The 23,480-nt window shown below is 49.2% G+C and overlaps 1 protein-coding gene across 1 annotated transcript; it reads right to left on the reverse strand.

Moving 5' to 3' along the window:
* Nucleotides 1–13,144: 13,144 nt before the first annotated feature.
* LOC120384636 lies at nucleotides 13,145–21,285 on the reverse strand. The gene is made up of 2 exons (XM_039503613.1): nucleotides 21,096–21,285; nucleotides 13,145–14,827 (listed from the first exon to the last, which is right to left on the reverse strand). The coding sequence occupies exon 2, from the start codon at nucleotides 14,408–14,410 to the stop codon at nucleotides 13,145–13,147; it is 1,266 nt and encodes a 421-aa protein (XP_039359547.1). The 5' UTR covers nucleotides 14,411–14,827; nucleotides 21,096–21,285.
* Between the last annotated feature and the right edge of the window lie 2,195 nt (nucleotides 21,286–23,480).

A 23,480-nucleotide genomic window follows, 5' to 3' on the forward strand; every position in this document is an offset into this window, starting at 1 on the left:
CCCTGCACAAACAGCTGAGCGGGGCGGGGGGAGGGGCGAGGACCGGGGCGGCCGAAGCTCCCGCCGCCCAAACCTGGCGGGGGGGGGGGCAGGTCTGTGCGGGGCAGGTGAGTGCCGGGTCTGTCTCCGTCCGGTGACTTTACACCTGTATCTGCACCGCGGGGATGGTCCCAGCGCCCCTTGTTTGCTGGGGCTTTAACCCCCCCCCCCCCCGGGGGTGAGCTGGTTTCTGTGCGTGTCTGAGGAGCCTTGTACCCGGCTACTGGTCAGCGCCCCTCACTCCCGCTGTCCCTCCCCAGCCATCCCCCCCTTCCTCCTCCCTCGGGTGAGCCCGGCTTTGAACACCCCCTGCAGTAACAGTGTCACCCACAGACAAAGCTGCCACTGAACTGAATTAACCCTCCTCATCCCCGAGCCCCCCCTCGCTCCGCCCGTTCCCCCAAAGCCCTGCCCCTGCCCCTGAGGTCCTGCCCTCACGCTGCCCCTGCCCCCGAGGTCCCTGCCTCACATCACCTGTCCCTTCCTCCAATGCCCCACCCTCACTCTGCCCCTTCCCCGAATTCCCACTCCCGCACTGCCCCTCCCCAATACACCCCTCCTCTGCCCTCACATTGCCCCTTCCCCCAAGTTCCCGCCCCTGCACCACCCAGTGACCAAGGAGCAGGCCAGACCCGGGACGGGGGAGGCATAAACATGCTTTGCTCTGCCACAGACTTCCGAGTGTCCTTGGGCACATCACTCAGCCTCTCTGGGCCTCAGTTCTCCCGTGCAGGAAATGGGGCTGGTGGTGCTTCCCGCCTTCGCACGAGCCTGGGAGGAGAACTACCCTACAAATTAGGAAGATGCTGGAGTCATGGGGGAGGGTTCAGGGGGAGCATATTAGCACCATCATTTGGTATATGGAGTCTGTTTGGAAACAAAATATTTCCCTGAAGTCATTCCAAACCCTGTATTCAGCCATAACCTTGGGAAATACGTAATGGAGCAGTGTGGTTTTTCCCTGTGTAGCCAGCAACGACCTGGCACCACCCCCAGCTCTGCCCCCTTCGTGCCACTGCGACCCCATCTCACCTCCTGACCCTGGCTGGGCACCCCGCAGCCCCTCGTAGCAGGGGGCTGTGTAGGGGGGTCTCCTTGCAGCCCTCAGTGGGTGTCTGGTGAGTGCTGTCACCTCTGCCAGAGACCCCCAAGAAACTCACTAGCTTCCTCCTCATGTGGGGAAGGGCTCCTACTTTCTGAGGTGGGAGGGAGATTCCGTGATGTCAGAGCCCGTGGGAGGAGGGGTTCTAATCACGAGTCTGGAGTGGCAGGGCAACCCCCTCCCCCAGTCAGATTCTGCTAGGGGGCTGGGCTGGGATCTCTAGGGAGGGAGACACAGGAAAAAACAGTTGCCACCAGGGGCGGCTCTAGGCACCAGCAAAACAAGCTGGTGCCTAGGGCGGCAAAATCTAGGGGGCGACCCCTGCAGCCGGGGGGGGGCGGCAGGCTGGGCCGGCGGACCTGCCGCAGTCATGCCTGCGGGAGGTCCATCGGAGCCCTGGGATGACTGGACCTGCCGCAGGCATGACTGCGGAGGGGGCGCTCGTCCTGCGGCTTGGCTGGACCTCCCGCAGGCGTGACTGCGGCAGCTCAAGCGGAGCCGCCGGACCCGCAAACCGTCCGCAGCCGCAGGAGGTCCAGCCGAGCCGCGCGGGACCAGCGGTCCCTCTGCAGTCATGCCCGCGGGAGGTCCGCTGCTCCCGTGGCTCCGGGGCACCTCCCGCGCATGACTGCTTGGGGCGGCCAAAAACGTAGAGCCGCCCCTGGTTGCCACTATGGAACCCAGGCTCCCAGTCCCCCGCTCTCACCTCTAGACCCCACTCAGCTCCCAGAGCTAGGGATAGAACACAACCCCCACCCTGCTCTGACCATTAGACCCCACTCCCCTTTTAGGCTCACTGCCTCGTCTATCCACCCAGCCCACCTGTCCATCCCTTTGCTGCAGGTTTCTGGGGTCACCCCTGCTCTGCACTCCCCCAGTGCAGCCCAAGACCTTTCTTCCCCCCAGCCACATTTCCTCTTCCCCCTCGTGCTGGATCATCTGCTTGGCCCCCCACCGCCTCTTGAGGTGTGCTGTGCGGCGTGACTGGGGATTGTGCAATGGCTCAGCACCAGGCAATGCAGAATGTAAACCACAGACGCTGCCCTGCCCGACCCCACCGGAGCTGCCGTCCAGGGGCATCGGAGCCCAGTGCCCTGCACCTGTGCCCTCCTGCCCCACAAGGGGCGAGCTACAGTCCCCACAACATTCCGCAGAGGGGAGAAGGGTCAAGCCAACCAGCCCATTTAGGATGGGGGAAATCAACACCCTTTTTTCTGCACAGCCACTGACCATCAGCAGGATTCCTCCTCCTCCTCCTCCCTCCTGTGCTTCAGTGCGACTAAATCTCCGCACCTAGACAGCCGGTCCATCCGCTGCACCCCAGTCCTCCTTACCTAAGCCTCCCTGCCAAAGTCCTGCACCTGACCCCATAGAATTAAGTCTCATATGTCTTTGGGATCTCAACTTCTTGTGCCCAGAGAGTCTCAGCCCCCTCAGTAGATGATCTTAGTCTGAGAAACATAGTGTCTGTCTTCTCCAAAGAAGTACTTGGAGAGAGTTTTCTTATGTGACCATGTGGCCTAATGGATAAAGTATCTGACTTTGGATCAGGTGATTGAGGGGTCAAGTCCCGTTGTGGTTGTGCTTGTGCAGTTTTACCTTCATGCTGAAAGTCCTGCTCCCTTCAGGGCTGGAACCTCTTCTTGGCCACTCAGGCCAATGCTCTGGCTTAAGCAAGAGCCCCGGGAAGGAGTTGGGGGGTGGGTGTCACAAAGGCTGGGGCATGAGCCCCAGGTGCTTCCAGTCTCGCCTTTGCCATTCCTGACTTGCCAAAGAAAATGGGCATCTGCCCAGGCTAGCATGTAGAGCAGTTTCCCTCTTCCAAATGTGCATCTGTCCCTGTGCTTGAGGGGGTTTGCTAAATAGCACCGTGGGAGCTTGGGTGTTTCTCTGCTTCTCGCCAGCTGGGGAAAAGCCTCTTGGGGTAAAATCTCCTGCCCCACTGCAAAAGTGAGCACGGAGAGTGGGAACGGTTAGAGGCCCCACCGGGGGGGCTGGCCCTGCTTTCCTACCGTCTTCTGATGTTGGCCACAGACCATCAGCAGCCGCTGCGCATGCTGATCTGTGGGTGGCCTTCAGTGGGTGTTTGGCATGGCAGGGAGCAGGCTGGCCAGGGGTCTTTGTCGCTGTCTGCTGGCCATGCATAGGCATGGTCCTCCCCTCCTCTGAACAACCAGAGTTAGTCTGTGCTTGAAAAGAGAGACACAGGAGACTCAAGACAAGAGGGTGAGAAAGATCGAGAAAGGACCTATGAAGACAGCCCACACAACAGGGACACTGCCTGGTGAAGGGATGTGGAGGCACCAAATTGCCCCATTTTTCCTGGTGCCCTATGCAGCTCCGTACTGCTCCAGCGGCCAGCCCGATCCCCCGGCTGGCTGAGCCGGCCAGGAAAGCTGCCCCTGCTCCGCCTCTTCCCCAAAGCCCCTACCCTGCCTCTTCCCACCCCTGCTCCATCCCATCTCCCCCCCCCACTCCGCCCCTTCCCCTGAGCTACATCCCGGTGGACTGCAGGAGGGATCAGGTGCACCCTGCACTCACCGGGCGGTGGGAAGTGGAACGACCTGGCCCCAGCCCGCTCTGTTCCACCAGCTCCCAGCTGCACCGCTGGTGATTGTTGGGGGGTGTTTCCCCACCCCACCCCCCAAGTTCCAAGGCTGGGAGCAGAGTGCAGCAGGCTGGGGCCGGATCACTCCACTTCCCGCCGCCCTGTGCATGTGGGGTCGGGCCTGCCCTGCAATTCCCGGGCGGCGGGAAGTGGAGTGACCTGGCCCCAGCCTGCTCCACTCTGTCAGCTCGGGCTGGGGGACGGGGGTGCTAACGGGGGGGATGGGACTAGAGAACGGGGAACAGGGACACAGGCAAGGCTCTGTGGTGTCAGAGCTGGGAAGTGGGACGTGGGGTGAACACTCTGCAGTGTCAGAGTTCATAGACTCATAGACTTTAAGGTCAGAAGGGACCATTATAATCGTCTAGTCTGACCTCCTATACAACGCAGGCCACAGACTGTCACCCACCCACTCCTGTAACAAACCCCTGACCTATGTCTGAGCTATTGAAGTCCTCAACTCGACGTTTAAAGACTTCAGGGTGCAGAAAATCCTCGAGCAAGTGACCCGTGCCCCACGCTGCAGAGGAAGGCGAAAACCCCCCAGGGTCTCTACCAATCTGCCCTGGAGGAAAATTCCTTCCTGACCCCAAATGTGGTGATCAGCTAAACCCTGAGCATGTGGGCAAGACTCACCAGCCAGCACCCAGGGAAGAATTGTCTGTAGGGATGTGGGGTAAACGCTCTGCAGTGTCAGAGCTGGGAAGGGAACAATGTGGAACAGACTCTATCAGTGTATAGAGATAAGCCTGACTGGTGTGAAGGGCTTCGGAATCTGCTTCCTTGGAAATTAACCCCAGTAAACTTCACTTTGTTTGTGCTTCCGACTTCTGGTCTTTTGCTGCCTGCGTGACAAGAACCAGGGAAGTGGGCAGGGGAAGGGAAAGCCCTCTAACAATGGCACCTTCTCCTCTAGGTGGAAAAGAGGAAACTAAGGGGGGATATGATAGAGGTCTATAAAATCATGAGTGATGTTGAGAAAGTGGATAAGGAAAAGTTATTTACTTGTTCCCATAATATAAGAACTAGGGTTCACCAAATGAAATTAGTAGGTTTAAAACAAATAAAAGGAAGTTCTTCTTCATGCAGCGCACAGTCAACTTGTGGAACTCCTTGCCTGAGGAGGTTGTGAAGGCGAGGACTATAACAATGTTTAAAAGGGAACTGGATAAATTCATGGTGGCTAAGTCCAAAAATGGCTATTAGCCAGGATGGGTAAGAATGGTGTCCCTAGCCTCTGTTTGTCAGAGGATGGAGATGGATGGCAGAAGGAAGATCACTTGATCATTGCCTGTTAGGTTCACTCCCTCTGGGGCACCTGGCATTGGCCACTGTCGGTAGACAGATACTGGGCTAGATGGACCTTCGGTCTGACCCGGTACGGCCTTTCTTATGTTCTTATGATTTCCACTGGCTGGAGCATGGGTAGAGTGTGTTTGTGGTTAATGATGTTGCTGTAGATTGTTGGCTTCCTGCTTTGGCAATTCAGACAGTCCCTTTTCCCAACATATCTCCAGCACATCAGTCCCTGGCTGAGTCTCCTGGGCAGTGGAAAACATCCCTTGTTTGGTGCTGCCAAGGGGATCGTGCAGAGCTGAGATGTCTCTCGGCTTGGATCAAAGGGGAATGTTGGATGGAATTTATCACACAACCCTCCCTGCTCCGCAGAGCCCCATGGGGAGAATGTAGAGAAGGGGGAGTCATTCCTCCCCTGCACTCCCAGAAGAGTTGCTAGGACTCCTTCCTGCCAGCTACTCACCCCTGGATTCATCCTTAGCTCCTAGGATCTTTCTGCTCCAAAGGCTCCATAGTCCTGGTGTGGGGAGGGTGTCACTGCACAGTCTGAAACACAAGGGAGATTTCTGGAATTGAAGGAAGGAGCAGAAAATGGAGAGGAAAGAAACAGAGAGAAAACGCCTCGTCTCTCTCCCCTCCCCTCCCCCATCAAGAAATGTTACCAAGGACCAGCGTTAGGGGAAACGGTGCCCTGGGCAAAACGTGTACTTTGGCAAAGTTCTTGGTTCAGGCTTGTAGCAGTGATGGAATAAACTGCAGGTTCAAATCAAGTCTCTGGAGTACATCCACAACTGGGATGGGCCATTCAGTCCTTTGTACAGAGCTTCAGTTTGTAGCCAAGTCCCTCCAGAGGTATGAAGCAGGACTGAAGACCAGATGGAGATGAGGCATCAGTCTTTTATAGTCTCTTGCCATGTGGTCTTTGCTTTCTTTGTCCCAAGGACACTCTATCCAGCACGCGACATAGAAAAACCTTAGAGTTCTGTCCATAGGCAGGTCCCTGCACACCTTGCTGAGCCACAAGGCATATCTGCCTTCTCTCAATGGGTCAGTTGTATAGCTGATGGTCCTTAATGGGCCATCAAGCAGGCTAGGCAGAGCTGACACCAATTTGTCTGGCTGGGGTGTTCCCCAAAAGCATAGCACAAGTTGGAAATACAGGCAGCTTAGAGCCAATATTCATAATGTCAACTACAAAAATGATACATATCTAGAGATAGCATAATTATAATCAGCCAATCATCACCTCTCCATAGACCCTTTATGTGACCACCTTTATACAATATTGGCTGCAAATATAGAACAGTGGTGGCAACGGTGATCTATACAGTTACAGATTATGTCAATAATGTCACAGGAGGTGACATGGTATCAGTGAGACTGATACTGGAATACTGCCTCCAGTTTTGGTGTCCTCATTTGAAAAAGATGGTGTGAAATTGGAGTTGAGGCAGCAAAGAGCCACCAAATGTTCTGAGGGCTGGAGAAAAATGCCTTCTAGTGAGCTAGTGAAAGAGCTCAACCTGTTTAGCTTCTCAAAAGAAGATTGAAAGGTGACTTCATTGAAACGTTGAAGTGCCTTAATGGAGAGAAAAGATTGGCTATTAAAGGGCTCTTTAATGTAGCAGAGAAAGGCATAAAAAACCCAATGGCTGGAAAGTGAAAAGAGACAAATTCATATTACAATTAAGGCACAAATATTCAACAGCGAGGATGATTCACCACAGGAACAAGCTACCAAGAAAATTGGTGCATTCTCCATCTCGTAACGTCATTTCATGAAGACTAGATGCCTTTCTGGAATGTGTTTACCCCAAAAGTAGCTCTTGTGTCCTACAGGAGGCCTGTGATATGCAGGGGTCAGATCAGATGCTCTAATGGTCTCTTCTGGCCATAAAGTCAACTAATTTCTGAAAAACTAAGTGTAGCATTGGGAGCAGCAGCGTCTGATGTTTTCCTGTCTAGCCGGCTTGCTTCCTAGAACGAATGCTCCTTGAGTGGGGTGATCCACAGGGAGTAGCTCAAACCTCCAAAGTGCCTGGCCAGAGGCAGGACATTAGCCCAGCAAGGGAGGGGTGTGGCAGTGACATCACAAAGGCCTTTTGCAGGACCTCAGACTATTGGTCAAAGGTGGTGGGGAGGTGGTGACCTCACAGAGAGATGCTGACATCAGCCAGGCAGGACAGGGGCAAGGGGCCAGGGAAACCTCAGAGACCCCGGTGGCTTTGCTTCAGCAAGTCTCCCTCTCCAGGTCTCTCTTTGAGGACTGAGAGTATTCGGGTTCACGGACGTGAGCGCCAGGAGGAACCTCTTTTGAGTTTTCTCCTTCCTTTTAGTGATTTTACTAGAAAACAGATGTCCCTGTTTAGAGGGTTAGAGCCTCCTCGAGGTTTGAAACTGTTCGGTCTGATCATTCTGGTGACAGTTGAATTCATGGAAAACATGATCTTAAGGAGGCAGAATTTTATTCCACACCTGGGATTTTGTCCCTTAGAATCACTGGGGACATTAGGGTTTGTCCTTTTTGTTTCAACTTTTCCTCCATCCCCCCCCCTCCTTTCTCTTCCTCTCTTGCTTCTTTTGTCCTTTCTCCTGTTCCCCTCCCAACACCAGGAGGGGTGTGTGTGTGTGTGTGTGTGTGTGTGTGTGTGTGTGTTGCGGGGGAGTGCTCGGCAGCTCTCACTGTGGGAGGTCCACCCAAAACTGTGGAGCTGCAGTAGTGCTGGGGCAGTGATCCCCGCCAGTGACCTGGGCCATCCTTTGGGCTCTCTGGTGAGACCCCTCAGCCTCCCCTCCTCAGTCTCTACCCTGATTGGCTGAGCAGGGGGTTATTGACAGGGAGGAGACTCAGGTCCTTGTTGTTCTCTTTTAAGACCAAGTAAATAAGTCATAACCAGTTATATGTTTGACAAATTTTGCTGCTTCTCTGCATTAGTGGTCTCTGAGCAGTTCATGATTCTCTCTAACATTGTAGTTCTCCTCAAATACTGGCTGAATAATTACTGTGCACACTTGTTGGACTGGAGCTCATCTAAGAGCACTTTATTGAGGCCATTCAATGTATGAAATTCAAGATCCGATGGTTAATTTGAAAATCAGGGCTCTGGGGGGTCCTATTCCCAATTCAGCCATGGACTGGCTTTGTGACCTAAGACAAGTCAATTCTCCTTTCTCAGCCTGAGCGTCTCCCTCTTTCAAGTAGGGATAATAATGATCCGCTCCTACCTACCTCAACACACTCACTCTTCCCCAACACACACACACACACACACACACTGTCTCTCCACACACACAAACAGTCTCCACACTGCAGCTGAAAAGCAGCTGGCAATCTACTAGGATGACCCTGGAACAATGGGATACAGAAACCTGCATCACTGAAAGTGCAGCCACAAAGACACCGCACACCAGCTTCCCCTAGCTGGCAAGAATCAAACCTCCACAGAAAGATTCCTGTGGTATCGTAGGCCAGCTTCCTAAGGCCTCAGCCTCAACCACTTTACACAGGGGCCTTTCTACACTCTGGTTCTGTTATAACGGACGGATCATTTCCAAGTGTTCGCTCAGACCAGCTTGCCCAGCACCCTCACTGCTGTGCACCTCTGTATGTGTGGCCATGGCTGAACAGCAAGAATTCCTGCCCATTTCCCTTCTGGCTGGAGCATGGTTAGAGTGTGTTTGTGGTTAATGATGTTGCTGTAGATTGTTGGCTTCCTGCCTTGGCAATTCAGACAGTCCCTTTTCCCAACATATCTCCAGCACATCAGTCCCTGGCTGGGTCTCCTGGGCACTGGAAAACATAAGAACATAAGGAAGGCCGTATCAGGTCAGACCAAAGGTCCATCTAGCCCAGTATCTGTCTACCGACAGTGGCCAATGCCAGGTGCCCCAGAGGGAGTGAACCTAACAGGCAATGATCAAGTGATCTTCCTCCTGCCATCCATCTCCATCCTCTGACAAACAGAGGCTAGGGACACCATTCTTACCCATCCTGGCTAATAGCCATTTTTGGACTTAGCCACCATGAATTTATGCAGTTCCCTTTTAAACATTGTTATAGTCCTAGCCTTCACAACCTCCTCAGGTAAGGAGTTCCACAAGTTGACTGTGCGCTGCATGAAGAAGAACTTCCTTTTATTTGTTTTAAACCTGCTGCCTATTAATTTCATTTGGTGACCTCTAGTTCTTGTATTATGGGAATAAGTAAATAACTTTTCCTTATCCACTTTCTCAATGTCACTCATGACTTTATATACCTCTGTCATATCCCCCCTTAGTCTCCTCTTTTCCAAGCTGAAGAGTCCTAGCCTCTTTAATCTTTCCTCGTATGGGACCCTCTCCAAACCCCTAATCATATTAGTTGCCCTTTTTTGAACCTTTTCTAGTGCTAGAATATCTTTTTTGAGGTGAGGAGACCACATCTGTACACAGTATTCGAGATGTGGGCATACCATGGATTTATATAAGGGCAATACTATATTCTCCGTCTTGTTCTCTATCCCCTTTTTAACGATTCCTAACATCCTGTTTGCTTTTTTGATCGCCTCTGCACACTGCGTGGACATCTTCAGAGAACTATCCACAATGACTCCAAGATCTTTTTCCTGACTCGTTGTAGCTAAATTAGCCCCCATCATATTGTATGTATATTTGGGGTTATTTTTCCCAATGTGCATTACTTTACATTTATCCACATTAAATTTCATTTGCCATTTGGTTGCCCAATCACTTAGTTTTGTGAGAGCTTTTTGAAGTTCTTCACAATCTGCTTTGGTCTTAACTATCTTGAGTAGTTTAGTATCATCTGTAAACTTTGCCACCTCACTGTTTACCCCTTTCTCCAGATCATTTATGAATAAATTGAATAGGATTGGTCCTAGGACTGACCCTTGGGGAACACTGAGGGAACTGGGATTGTTTAGCCTGCAGAAGAGAAGAATGAGGGGGATTTGATAGCTGCTTTCAACTACCTGAAAGGGGGTTCCAAGGAGGATGGATCTAGACTGTTCTCAGTTGTAGAAGATGACAGAACAAGGAGTAATGGTCTCAAGTTGCAGAGGGGGAGGTTTAGGTTGGACATTAGGAAAATCTTTTTCACTAGTAGGGTGGTGAGGAACTGGAATGTGTTACCTAGGGAGGTGGTGGAATCTCCTTCCTTAGAGGTCTTTAAGGTCAGGCTTGACAAAGCCCTGGCTGGGATGATTTAGTTGGGTTTGGTCCTGCTTTGAGCAGGGGGTTGGACTAGATACCTCCTGAGGTCCCTTCCAACCCTGAGATTCTATGATTCTATGAACACCACTAGTTACCCCTCTCCATTCTGAGAATTTACCATTAATTCCTACCCTTTGTTCCCTGTCTTTTAACCAGTTCTCAATCCATGAAAGGACCTTCCCTTTTATCCCATGACAACTTAATTTATGTAAGAGCCTTTGGTGAGGGACCTTGTCAAAGGCTTTCTGGAAATCCAAGTACACTATGTCCACCAGATCCCCCTTGTCCACATGTTTGTTGACCCCTTCAGAGAACTCTAATAGATTAGTAAGACACGATTTCCCTTTACAGAAACCATGTTGACTACTGCTCAATAATTTATGTTTTTCTATGTGTCTGACAATTTTATTCATAACTATTGTTTCAACTAGTTTGCCCCGTACCGACGTTAGACTTACCGCTCTGTAATTGCCGGGATCACCTCTAGAGCCCTTTTTAAATATTGGCGTTACGTTAGCTAACTTCCAATCATTGGGTACCGAAGCCGATTTAAAGGACAGGTTACAAACCTTAGTTAATAGTTCCGCAACTTCACATTTGAGTTCTTTCAGAACTCTTGGGTGAATGCCATCTGGTCCTGGTGACTTGTTAATGTTGAGTTTATCAATTAATTCCAAAACCTCCTCTAGCGACACTTCAATCTGTGACAGTTCCTCAGATTTGTCACCTACAAAAGCCAGCTCAGGTTTGGGAATCTCCCTAACATCCTCAGCCGTGAAGACTGAAGCAAAGAATTCATTTAGTTTCTCCGCAATGACTTTATCGTCTTTAAGCGCTTCTTTTGTATTTTGATCATCAAGGGGCCCCACTGGTTGTTTAGCAGTGTTGTGGAAAAAATTGACCACACCTTTGAATTTAGAATCAGGCAGCCTGAGGCACTTTATTAGAGTACAAGCATGCATGCAGGGAGAGAGGTAGCGTATTCCCCTATAAGGGTTAAGCTCCCCTCTGCCTGTTTCAATTCTTATCACGCTTATAAAGGTTAAAACCGCAAATTAGCATTTTCTTAAAATTCCCTTATTTGGGAGTAACACTTATAACATAAGCAAGCTACTGCAATCTTCTTCCATATATGGTTTTTCCTTTCATTGTTTCTGGGCAGTTTTCGTTGGTGGTCTGCCAGTCTTAAGACCCTTTCTCTGCGGTTACTTATGCCAGCTAAAATTCATACAGAAAGCAAAAACAAGCTGAACACTTCTATCTTATTTCCTTCTTTTGGTTCCTCATTTTCCCTGAATGCCCTCTGTACAGATAAACATATTAAAAGCAGAAATGCAAACCTTGGCTTTATATATAACAGTTGTCTAGACTATAGGCCTTTGGGCCTAATACAATAAATGCTGCAAGCAAATAATAACCTAGGCTGGACAGGGGGGGCAAATTTTCCCTATCATCCCCTCCTTTTTGATGCCTATTTTCATAGGCATCAACCCATTTAGACCTGAATATGCATTAGGTCCTGAATGTCTAGGTTAATAACTTCAATTTCCTGAAGGTTCTCTAAAAAATTACTTTCAGCAATGGGGCGTATATTCAGGTTAAGAAGGGAGTCAGGGGGGCAAAGGTCCACATCTATTTCTCTCAATGGAACGAGGGTCACCCGGGGAGAGGGCTTATAAAAAATGGGTATTAAACGGGGACAACAAAAACAACAAAAACAAAGACAAAAACACAACAACAATCCGCCTAAGAGACCCCATAAAATGTACCTATGGGTCTGGGAGTATAAAATTTGAGTAATAAAACAGAGGACATCTGTGTCTGTACAGAGAGTCGTAACTCTATGAGTTGTTTGAAAGGCATGCAGTTCAGTGTTGTATATGTTTTCAAGGATGTGAATCCGCCCTTGTAGTTGAGAAATTTGTTGAATTTGTGGTAAAAGAGACATTAAAGAGGAAAATCGATCATATACTAGGGCAGTCCAATTAACTGGAATAATAAAAGACAAAGAAAGTTGATATTTTTTTTCCGCCGGCCAATAAATTGCATGCGTGCCAGAGTCAGTAATTAAATTAAAAATTGAATCCCTTAAGTGAAATGAGTTAACTATTATGCAACTATTATTGGCTTGGATAATGGGCTGGGGAGTGAGATTCATCAAGTTTCCGCTACCTTCCCAACATATGTGCTCATGTATAGTAATAATCTCTCCAGGGCTAAGCTTACGAATACACTGCAATTGGGGCGGTTCTAAAGGCCATAAAGTCCACAAATTACCCAATCCTATCCAAAGATCAGGTCTTATTTCCGTGGCACCGAGCAAAAACCGATTGGGGCCGTGGGGTGGCTTAACTTCCCACACATCTCGGTGGATCACCCAGTCCCACAAGCAACCTCCCCAAGGTCCAGGGAGAATGCGGTAAGTGGGGGCCCAAACACCTTTCACAGGACCATAAGCCTGGAAGGAGCAATATGAGCTTAAGCAATTCCATCCTGAGAATCTCCATGTATGTTTCCATGGCCATAAGTCAGGTGGCACGCCCGAAGTATCTGTAAGGGCAGTGGGCCAAGTTTGGTGCTTGAGGTCTTCTTGAATAGAATTTAATTGGGCATTAAGGAATTCTTGTACCTCTGCACATGCGTGGTCCCACTGCGATGCCTTCCCAGCTTCAGAAACGCTCCGGATCATTTGGCTTAACATGTCGTGGGTGATGACACTAAGGGTGGAGATTAAATGTAGTTCTCCAACCCCGGCCTTGACCCCAGTGATCTGTGCCCCGGTAATAAAACCCGCTGCTTGTTCCAATTGTCCCAATCTATTTTCATGTTGATAGGTCTTATAGACACTCCAAGCGGAGGCAACACTATTTGCCCCCTTCCACAATGCGTTAGGAAGATCCTCCTTTCCTAGACTTATGGATCCAAACACGTTGTAATACTAGTGGGATGGCCGCCCCCCGGGTACAATTAGGATAAATGGTGGCAATTTGAAAATGAGTCAAAGGCAATATAAACCTAATAGTCCCTAATGTGGCGTTAAGTATAGTCCATTTAAATCCCTTGGGATCAGTAGTTTCCAAAGGTTCATACCACAACTGTTGGGGGTGGACTTGTACACCCTGCTTAGATATGGTCTCGTTAACAGTATGTGTAGGGGTAAATTGAACAAGAGTACATGTAATATTTTCAGTGAGAGGGAAAGTTTCTTTGCACAAAAAGTTGGTTTGCATGGAACATCGTCTATGGGTGGTTACAGCATCTACTGTCACCTGGGTGATTAGGAAACAAAAGGTACCCTGGGTATTAAGGGTTTGACACAGGCCAGGGAATAACATTGCATCTGTATCCTTTCCCCACTGTTGCATAAAGGAAACGGTTTTTGTGGGTGTGGTATTATAATAAACAGAAACGTTAATAGAATGAACACGTACAGTTCCCAAAGGTTCCCACTCCATTACCCGCTGGTAAAGGTGGCCTTGAGCAAAAAAAATTAATTTGGTTGAACAATAAGAAAATAAATTGCTAATAGAAGAGGGCCTAGGCCATGTAAAATCGTCAAAGGTCATGTTGTTTTCTTGGTGGGGGCGGGGATGGAGGGTAGGAACAATTTGTCTTGTTGGGGCTGTTGAAAAGGAAGGATTAGGTTCCGATAACAAGTAGGGAATAGTTTGACATGGGTATGGTACTTGGCCCTTAGTACAATGTGCAGCTTGTGGGATAAATCCTGCCAGCCATTCGGTACCACATTCCCAAGAATATATTCCACATGTTCCCCCCTGCCAGTGGACTATATTGCGTCTTTTATACCAGGGCCAATTCTCTATATCTTTCATGGTCAAAGGTGTAATTCTCTTCCTCACCTCAGCCGACCGCGCCAGCCTTTTCTTTACTGGGGCTGGACATGGCTTCGTGGGTGGGGTTGGTTTTGTTTTGTACAAGATCGGTTTGGTCTTTCGTAAGGGGGGACTTAAAGATGTTATAGGGATCGGGGTAACGGGTGCATTAACTTTCCCTGACATCCAAAAAAACATAAGGGTATCATGAAGATTCAAAAGCAATAAAAAAAACATAGTTACACAAATAAACCAAAGGGACGGCATAAGCCACTTTCGCACCATGGCTGATTCTTTGATCTTTGCTCTTGGATCAGCCATTGCAATGAGTCTCTTAACAGATTGGAAATAAGTCTTTTCCTAGTTCTCCGTTAAAGTCTTTTCCTGAGATTATATCTTGGCTCCTCGTCCTGGGGCTTAGGTGTTAAAGAATTTCCTACTGGATTATAGTCCTTTTTAGTGACTTGATTTTGAACCTTAGGAACGAAGGGTGCCGTAGTGGGATCCAAAGGTGGGGCAACCTTTTTGCAGTGAGAGGCGTGGACCCAACGTGGGTATCCTTGGCACTTGACCGCCGTGTGAGTAACCAACAGCACCTGGTGAGGGCCCTTCCACCGAGGTTCCAGGGAGGATTTCCGTTGGTGCACTTTAAGGTAGACCCAATCACCGGGCTGCAATGGGTGGCATGCAGTATCTGCAGGTTCAGGTAGGGCGTCTGTAACCTGTGAATGGATAAATCTAACATGACGGATTAGTGCCCTACAATAATCCAAAACAGCATCATCATCTAGCTGTAAATTACTTTGCTTAGGGAGTAAGGGTGGGGAGACTGGCATTCTCATTGGTCGAGCCATGAGAATTTCTTGTGGAGACAACCCATGCTTTCGCATCGGGGTGTTCCTCATTTGCATCAGAGCTAAGGGCAGGGCATCAGGCCACTTAAGGCCAGTCTCAGAACATAGCTTGGCGAGCTTGTTCTTAAGCTCCCCATTCTTACGCTCCACCGCCCCTGCACTTTGAGGGTGGTGAGCACAGTGCAAATGTTGCACGATGTTGAGGGTCTTACAAAGATGCTGCATGATCTGGCCAGTAAAATGAGTACCTCTATCACTATTTATAGAGACAGGTAGTCCAAACCTAGGAATAAAATCCCTCAATAGCTTCTTTGCCACTGTGATGGAATCAGCCTTAACACAGGGGTAGGCCTCAACCCACCCAGAATACATACACACACACACACTAGCACATATTCATAAGAACAACACTTTGGCATACTTATGAAATCAATTTGAATATTCACAAATGGCCCCCACGGTACAGGGTGAGCTGCCAGATTAGTGCGGATTGGTTTACCGCTGTTATGTGCTAAACAGATGGAACAAGAATTGCAATAGTGCTGAGCCACACTGGAAAACTTTGGGGCATACCAATGTCTCGCTACCGATGCAATCATCCCTCCCTTACCCACATGGGCTAAGCCATGGGCCAAGCGAGCCAGGTAGGGAAGAAAAGCCTGGGGCGCAACCAAGCGACCATTTAGATCACGCCACAAAGCATCTTCTGGGTGTTTCGAGCACCCAGACAACTTCCAGGCAACCTTCTCCTTCTCAGGTGCAGATTCCTGCATACGTGCAAGGTCCTGAGAGGATGTAGCTGGAGAAAGAGGCTGAAGTGCACAAAGGGGGAATATTTCGGTGGGAGCCGGAGACCCGGAAAGGGCCGCTTGCCTGGCGGCAGCATCCGCCAGGGCATTTCCTCGCGTAACATCATCGCAGGGTTTTCGGTGGGCCAAACATTTTACTATAGCAATAGAAGAAGGGAGCTGAAGGGCAAATAAAAGGGCTGAAACATAGGAGCCATTGCAAATAGGTGAACCACTAGAAGTAAGAAAACCCCTATATTTCCAGAGCTGCCCATAATCATGCACAACTCCAAAAGCATATCTGGAGTCGGTATAAATGGTTACCGAATGTCCGGTAGCCAGGTGGCAAGCTCTGGTAAGGGCAAACAATTCGGCTATTTGAGCAGATTTAACAGTCGGAAGGAAAAAAGCCTCTATAATACTATACAAATCACAAACAGCATAGCCCGCCATAAGCTGGCCAGCTGAATTCCTAAGACAAGATCCATCTACAAAAAATATCAAATCAGGGTTTTGAAGGGGGACATCCTGCAGATCAGCTCTAGGGGTTATAAGCTCAGCAGTAACAGATATACAATCATGAGGCTCACCATCAATTGCTGTAGGTAACAAAGAGGCTGGGTTAAGAACTGGACACCTAACTAAGGTTACATTTGCTGCATTCAAAAGCAGCAATTCATATTTAGTGAGCCGAGAATTAGAAAGGTGCTGAGTGTGGCCCTTAGTAAGGAGGGCCGTAACCGCATGTGGAACAGCAACAGTTAAAGGATTACCTAACACCAATGTAGCTGAAGCCTCCACAAGAGTGGCCGCTGCAGCCACAGATCGAAGACATGGAGGCAAACCCACCGCTACAGAATCCAAAAAAGAACTAAAATAAGCCACTGGTCTATTTTTATCGCCATGCAACTGAGTAAGCACTCCTTGGGCTGAACCGTCTTTTTCATGACAGTACAGAGTAAAAGGTTTTTTATAATCAGGGAGGCCTAATGCGGGGGCTTGAGCTAAGGCACATTTAACTTGTTGAAAAGCATTTTCAGCTTCCTCTGTCCAAAAAATAGGATCAGATACCCTATTCAAGGTTAAATCATATAAAGGGCGAACAAGAGAAGCATATCCAGGAATCCATTGTCGGCAGTAACCTGCCATGCCAAGGAATCCCCGCATCTGCTTCTTTGTGATCGGTTTAGGTATCTGAAGGATAGCCTGCACACGTGAAGGAGATAAACCTCGCTGCCCTGCCGAAATATCATGTCCAAGATAGCGGACCAAAGGCAAGCAAAGTTGCAGTTTTGCCTTAGAGGCTTTGTGGCCCTTTTGAGCTAATGCCTGAAGTAAAATAAGTGTGTCCGCCTTAGAGGCTTCTAAAGTATCAGAAGCAAGTAACAAATCATCTACATACTGGATAAAAACAGAACCCATAAGAAATTTAATATCATCCAAATCCCTTTTCAAGATTTGAGAAAAGATAGTAGGAGATTCAGTATAACCCTGTGGTAACCTAGTCCAGGTATACTGAAAACCCTGATAAGTAAAGGCAAACAAATATTGACTATCCTTATGGATAGGTATAGAGAAGAAGGCAGAACACAGATCAATCACAGAAAAATAACACGCTGAAAAAGGAATACATGAAAGAATAGTAGCAGGGTTTGGGACCACAGGAAAACTGGGAACAATAACAGCATTAATAGCTCGAAGATCCTGAACGAATCGCCAAGTTTGTTTCCCAGGCTTACGTACAGGAAAAATGGGAGAATTACATTCACTAACTGTTGGCACGATAACGCCCTGCTCCAACAGGGCAGTAATCACTGGACGAATGCCATCCTCAGCCTGTTTAGACAGAGGATATTGTCGAATTCTGGGAAGTGGCTTTGCTGGGTTCACACAAATCTTCACCGGCTGGGCAGAGCCAATCCGTCCAACCTGGTTTGCATGGTCCGCCCACAGTGAAGGAGAAACCTTAGCTAGCAATTCCTGTTGCAATAAGGAAGTGCCAGGCTCGGCATCCCCCGGTGGAGGCTGCCCCCCCTGCAACAGAGCTAAAACTTCATTTTGTGCAGGATCGGGCACCTCCAAAAACACCCCGTCAGGGGTACAAAATATAGTACAGTTCAATTTACACAGCAAATCCTTTCCCAATAAATTTACAGGGGAACATGGGCTAAGAAGAAACGCATGATAATCAGATAAGGGACCAATAGACACAGACAAAGGGGATGTAACAGGGTGGGGAATAGGGGAGTTTCCCACACCCACCGCAGTAACAATATCCGTGGATAGGGGTACGGATGGAAATTCTTGTGCCCTCAGAGTAGAACGTGAAGCTCCAGTATCTATTAAGCAGGGGGTGGGAATACCATTAATAATACAAGAGACAGTTGGACCAGTTTGATCCACCGGAAGAAGTGAAGCAACGATGTCACTAATCTCATGGCTCTCCTAACAATTAAATTGTAAAGGGGGTGGGTCAGGGAAAGGCTGAGATGTCTGAAAAGAGTTTTGCTCCCGTGCTGGGCTTGAACGAGGCCCCGTAGGTCGCTTAGAGCAGTTTCTTGTTAAATGCCCATTCCGCTTACAATAAGCACAGTATATTCAGGGACATTGTGCCCTCCAATGCCCCTCTTGCCCACATTCAAAACAAGCACGTGAGGTGCTAGTACTGGGGTTTGGGTGAAAAGCCACCATAGGAATGTCTCTATTTTGTTTCTGTTTAGAGAATTTATCCTGGGGTCCTTGTAAATTCTGAATCTGTAAAGCCATGAGTTTGGTTTCAGTGTCCTCTTTTTTCTTTTCCAATAGTCGAAAAAAATGTTGGGCGGCAGCCAAAATACCTTCCATGTCTTTTCCTTCCCAATCAACGATTGCTAATTTCAACGGCTCACTAATTTTCAGGAGGAGCCCCTGAACGAAGGCTGCCACTACAGCTTGTCGAGCCGTTTCTTCCGCTCTGTTAATACCTGAATACCTTTCAAATGCCTGTTTAAGGCGTTCCATATAATCAGCAGGATTTTCTCCCTTCAATTGTTTACATGCATTTATCTTAGTCCAGTCAGTCCGTTTGGGACACACCGAAAGGACTTCTCTGATTAAATTTTCCCTGTGTCGAACCAAGTCCTGATGTGTAAGATTTGGTCCGTCCTCTGATCCTGGCCAGTGTGCTTTATCGTAGAGACGATTAAGTGTCTCCCTGGGTAACATGGCTCGCAGAAGCTGATCCATGTCAGCCCAGGATGGGTCATAACACTGTACAACCATTTTCAATTGTTCCTGAAATTTCTCGGGATCTTCCCTAATTTTAGGAAATTTGTCAATCAAATTATATAAATCAACTGGTGACCAAGGAGCATGTACAGTTACCAACCGTCCATCTCCTCCGGGTAATTGCCTCAAAGGCAACAGCAAACTCCCTGTCTGAGGGTTAAACAACTCCCCATATTGATTACCCGTTTTATCCTGACCCTTCTTTACAAGCGTTTTATATCGGGTACGGAAAGCTGGGGGTGAGGTAGGTGATTGCACAAAGGTTTTTAATAATTCAAAGGCATCTGATAGACGCCGTACTGGATCTTCGGTAGAATCACAGTCAGTTGCAGCACTGGCAATCGCTTCTTCGACGTGCTGAGATAACTCTGCAAGTCGTTGCTGAGCCTCAGGGGTAACCTGAGTGGATCCTGAGTTCCCCGAGGAATTCAACTTCCCCGATTCGGAATCCGAGGAACCTGACCCTCTCGAAGTCGAAGGGAACTGGGTAGTAGTAGATATATAAGAAGGGGGTTCAGAGCGGACAGAGGCCTCCTGTGAGGGATTTACCGAGTCGTCCCCTTCCTCCTCCAAGGCTGGGGCTTGGTCTCGGAGTTGGGTGGGCCACTGTCTGCACTCCAGGAACAAATCAATCACATCAGGGGACGGGGCTGATGGGGTTAAACAAGAAGCTGTCGCCTTTGTAATAGGGCGAACAGGAAAAAGGGATGATTTCGGGCCAGCAGTGGGCTGGTCCGTAGGACCACACGTAAGGATCAATTTATCCTGTGTCTCCTTAAGTTTTTGCCTAAGTTTCTCCTGAGAATCCTTTAGTCCCCTAACCTGAGACTCCTGACGCCTCTTTCCCATTTCATCATACCACAAAAAATATGCATCAAACTGTCCCTGAGGTACGGCATTGGCAAGAAGGGCTCCCCTCAGGTGCACAATCCTGTCAAGGTCAAAACTTCCCTCCAGGGGAAACTGCAGTTTCAAATCATCCCTAGTATACCAATTCCATTTCTCTAAATGTTTACACGTCAACGAACCATAATGTACATACATATAAGCAGCAGGCGTGCCTTTAGGTGGGACCGGAATGGCTTTTGACCCTCCGGACCCCATTCTCACTCCAGCTCTTGCTTCTACTCAAGCCAATCACACAAGGAATGCTTATTAGGACTGCCCCGGTTCTATCACCAGTGGCCCACCGACCTGCCCATGGCAGGAACACAAGGGAGCAGGTTCCGAGGCTCGGGATACCGCCTCTGCCAAACCTACAGGGCGAGCGGGTAAGGGGGGCGGGCTAACAGAAAAGCCCGTGGTCTCCGCACGTCTCTCTTCAGCCCTGAGCACCAGCCTTCAAGCCAACGGTGCTGCAGCAGCTTCCGAGCCGACGGTGCAGTTTCCCTGGGGCTTCCCTCCTCTCTGAGAAGGGAAGGGAGCTTATAGCTCCGGGGGGGGGAAACAAAGGGACCCTGCGGCCTTCGGTGAAGGCAGTGCTCAAAGAGCGGTCACAGGATCATGGGGACGTGGAGGGGTAAAGGGCAACACGATGGGGAACACACAAGCACCCTGACTGGTTAGCCACTTACCAGGGCCTGCCAGTCAGGGAAGCTTTTCAATTTTTCGTCAAGCGGGTTGTGGAGCTTGCTTTCAGAACACCCCCGGTCACGAGCAATTTCTTGCTTCACAGGGGGTCTGGGGCGTCTTTCCACGACCAACACACTCCGGCCACTCGGCCTTATACACACACAGGCCGCACGGCCTCACACATACAGGCACGTTCCTGGCACAGTCGCCAGGGCGAATACTGCTCTGGTCCCTCCCAACCTGGTGGCTCCGGGACCCCCGAACCCCAAAAAAGGCTATCAGTTCCCTCGGACGAAAAGGAGCGCGGGTCCGAGGCTTGAGCTTGCCGGCACTTCCAAACAACCAACCAACCAACTCCGGACTCGTTACCACGCCGGGATTCACACGGGTCAAACCAACCTCAAGAAAAGGCGTCTGGCCTGCCTGATGTTAAAAGTTCAGATCCAGCTTGTGACTTACCCCAAGCCGGAGCCTACGGATCAGTCCTCCTTCAGACCCCTCTAGAGATTTCAAAAGGTCTCTTACCTGTTAGATGGGCCCGGGGTCTGGAAGGGAACCGCCCGCGGTCCTCCGATCCAGGGATGTCATCTGTGGATCCCGGACGAGCCCCCAAATTGTTGTGGAAAAAATTGACCACACCTTTGAATTTAGAATCAGGCAGCCTGAGGCACTTTATTAGAGTAAAAGCATGCATGCAGGAGAGAGAGGTAGCGTTTTCCCCTATAAGGGTTAAGCTCCCCTCTGCCTGTTTCAATTCTTATCACGCTTATAAAGGTTAAAACCGCAAATTAGCATTTTCTTAAAATTCCCTTATTTGGGAGTAACACTTATAACATAAGCAAGCTACTGCAATCTTCTTCCATATATGGTTTTTCCTTTCATTGTTTCTGGGCAGTTTTCGTTGGTGGTCTGCCAGTCTTAAGACCCTTTCTCTGCGGTTACTTATGCCAGCTAAAATTCATACAGAAAGCAAAAACAAGCTGAACACTTCTATCTTATTTCCTTCTTTTGGTTCCTCATTTTCCCTGAATGCCCTCTGTACAGATAAACATATTAAAAGCAGAAATGCAAACCTTGGCTTTATATATAACAGTTGTCTAGACTATAGGCCTTTGGGCCTAATACAATAAATACTGCAAGCAAATAATAACCTAGGCTGGACAGGGGGGGCAAATTTTCCCTATCATCAGGCTTCCTGCTTCTGATGTACTTAAAAAACATTTTGTTATTACCTTTGGAATTTTTGCCTAGCCGTTCTTCAAACTCCTCTTTGGCTTTTCTTATTACACTCTTGCACTTAAGTTGGCAGTGTTTATGCTCCTTGCTATTTGCCTCACTAGGATTTGACTTCCACTTTTTAAAGGAAGTCTTTTTATCTCTCACTGCTTCTTTTACATGGTTGTTAAGCCACGATGGCTCTTTTTTAGTTCTTTTACTGTGTTTCTTAATTTGGGCTATACATTGAAGTTGGGCTTCTATTATGGCGTCTTTAAAAAGGGCCCAAGCAACTTGCAGGGATATCATTTTAGTCACTCTACCTTTTAACTTTTGTTTAACTAACCATCTGCTTCCTCACCATGGGGAACAGGGGCAGAAAATGCTTTTTAAAAAGCCTTTTGAAAAGTAAAAAGTAAAACAAGCCAAGCAACCCCCTCCCTTGCTTTGTGCTGGGTGCCCAGCTGTGGGCTTGTGTGTATGTGGGGGGGGGGCTGGCGGGAGAGGTGTTCTGAGCACACTCCGGTCAGGGAAGGGGTGGAGTTGGCCAAAGGGGCAGGTTGAATCTTTAGCAGAGAATTCCTTTCTCCATTGTGTTAGCTAAGCGTTGCTGTTAAATGTCAGTATTTGAAACAATCTGATTCTAACCTCCCTGCCATCTCTGTTGCTGTAGTTCTCACATCCTCTGCTCTTGTGATGTCACCACAAAACATGGTATCTTATTCCCAAAGTGTCCTGTGGGTTAGACAGGACTTAAGTTTATAAGGTAAAAACTGAGCATAACTCCTTCCCTTCCCCCTTTTGACTTAGGAAAAATAAATCCTGTTCCCTCCCCCTGCCCCAACCCGACCCAGCCCAGCCCCACCAGCGCTGCTGTGGCCAGGAGACAGGTGCCCTCTCACCTGACCCTGATCTGCTGTGGTGAGAGAGAGCTGCGGGGGAGTTCTCTCTCCCTGGGGCAACCTGCACCCCAAACCCCTTATTCCCAGCCCCAACCCAGAGCCCGCATCCCTAGCCGGAGCCCTCACACCCCTGCACCCCAAACCTTTGCTCCAGCCCTGAGCCTCTCATCCTCAACCCCACCCCCCATTCCTGCTAGCTGCACAGGGTTTTGACGTTGCTGCTTTAAATCCTCCGGCTCTGCCGAGACAAGGAACAATTCAGGCGGACACTGAACTGAAGGAGGGAGATGATTTTCTGACAGGGAGGGACGGCTCCTCTTAAAGGTGTTTGTCAGGCAGCCTCCTTCCCAGGTCTGTCCCGACAACACCCAGTTGAAAAGGGACTCTCCTCAGCCCTCCTCAGCCCGGTGAAAATGAGCGAGTGAGTGAGCGTGGGGGAGAGCGAGCGACGGAGAGAGATGGATTGAGCGGGCCGGGACCTCGGTGAAGGGGCAGGATGAGGGTGTTCAGTTGTGTTGGGTCAGAAAGTTGGCAACCCCAGATCCAGGGGAAACAACTCAAACACTCAACAAGTCTGGCCAGGGGCAGGACATCAGCTTTGAGGGGACGGGTGGGTGTGGCAGTGACATCACAAAGGCCTTTTGCAGGAACTCGGCCTATTGGGCAAAGGTGTTGGGGAGGGGGTGACCTCACAGAGAGACCCCGACATCAGCCGGGCAGGACAGAGGTGCAGGGCCAGGCCAGTCTCTGAGACCTCCCGGCTTTGCTGCCGCAAGTCTCCTTCGCGAGGTCT

Source organism: Mauremys reevesii, linkage group 16 (assembly GCF_016161935.1).
Source record: "Mauremys reevesii isolate NIE-2019 linkage group 16, ASM1616193v1, whole genome shotgun sequence".
NCBI classification, from domain to species: domain Eukaryota; kingdom Metazoa; phylum Chordata; order Testudines; family Geoemydidae; genus Mauremys; species Mauremys reevesii.

Coding starts and splice junctions, on each gene's coding strand:
- LOC120384636 (XM_039503613.1), bottom strand. CDS start 14,410: ATGGCTGATCCAAGAGCAAAGATCAAAGAATCAGCCATGGTGCGAAAG.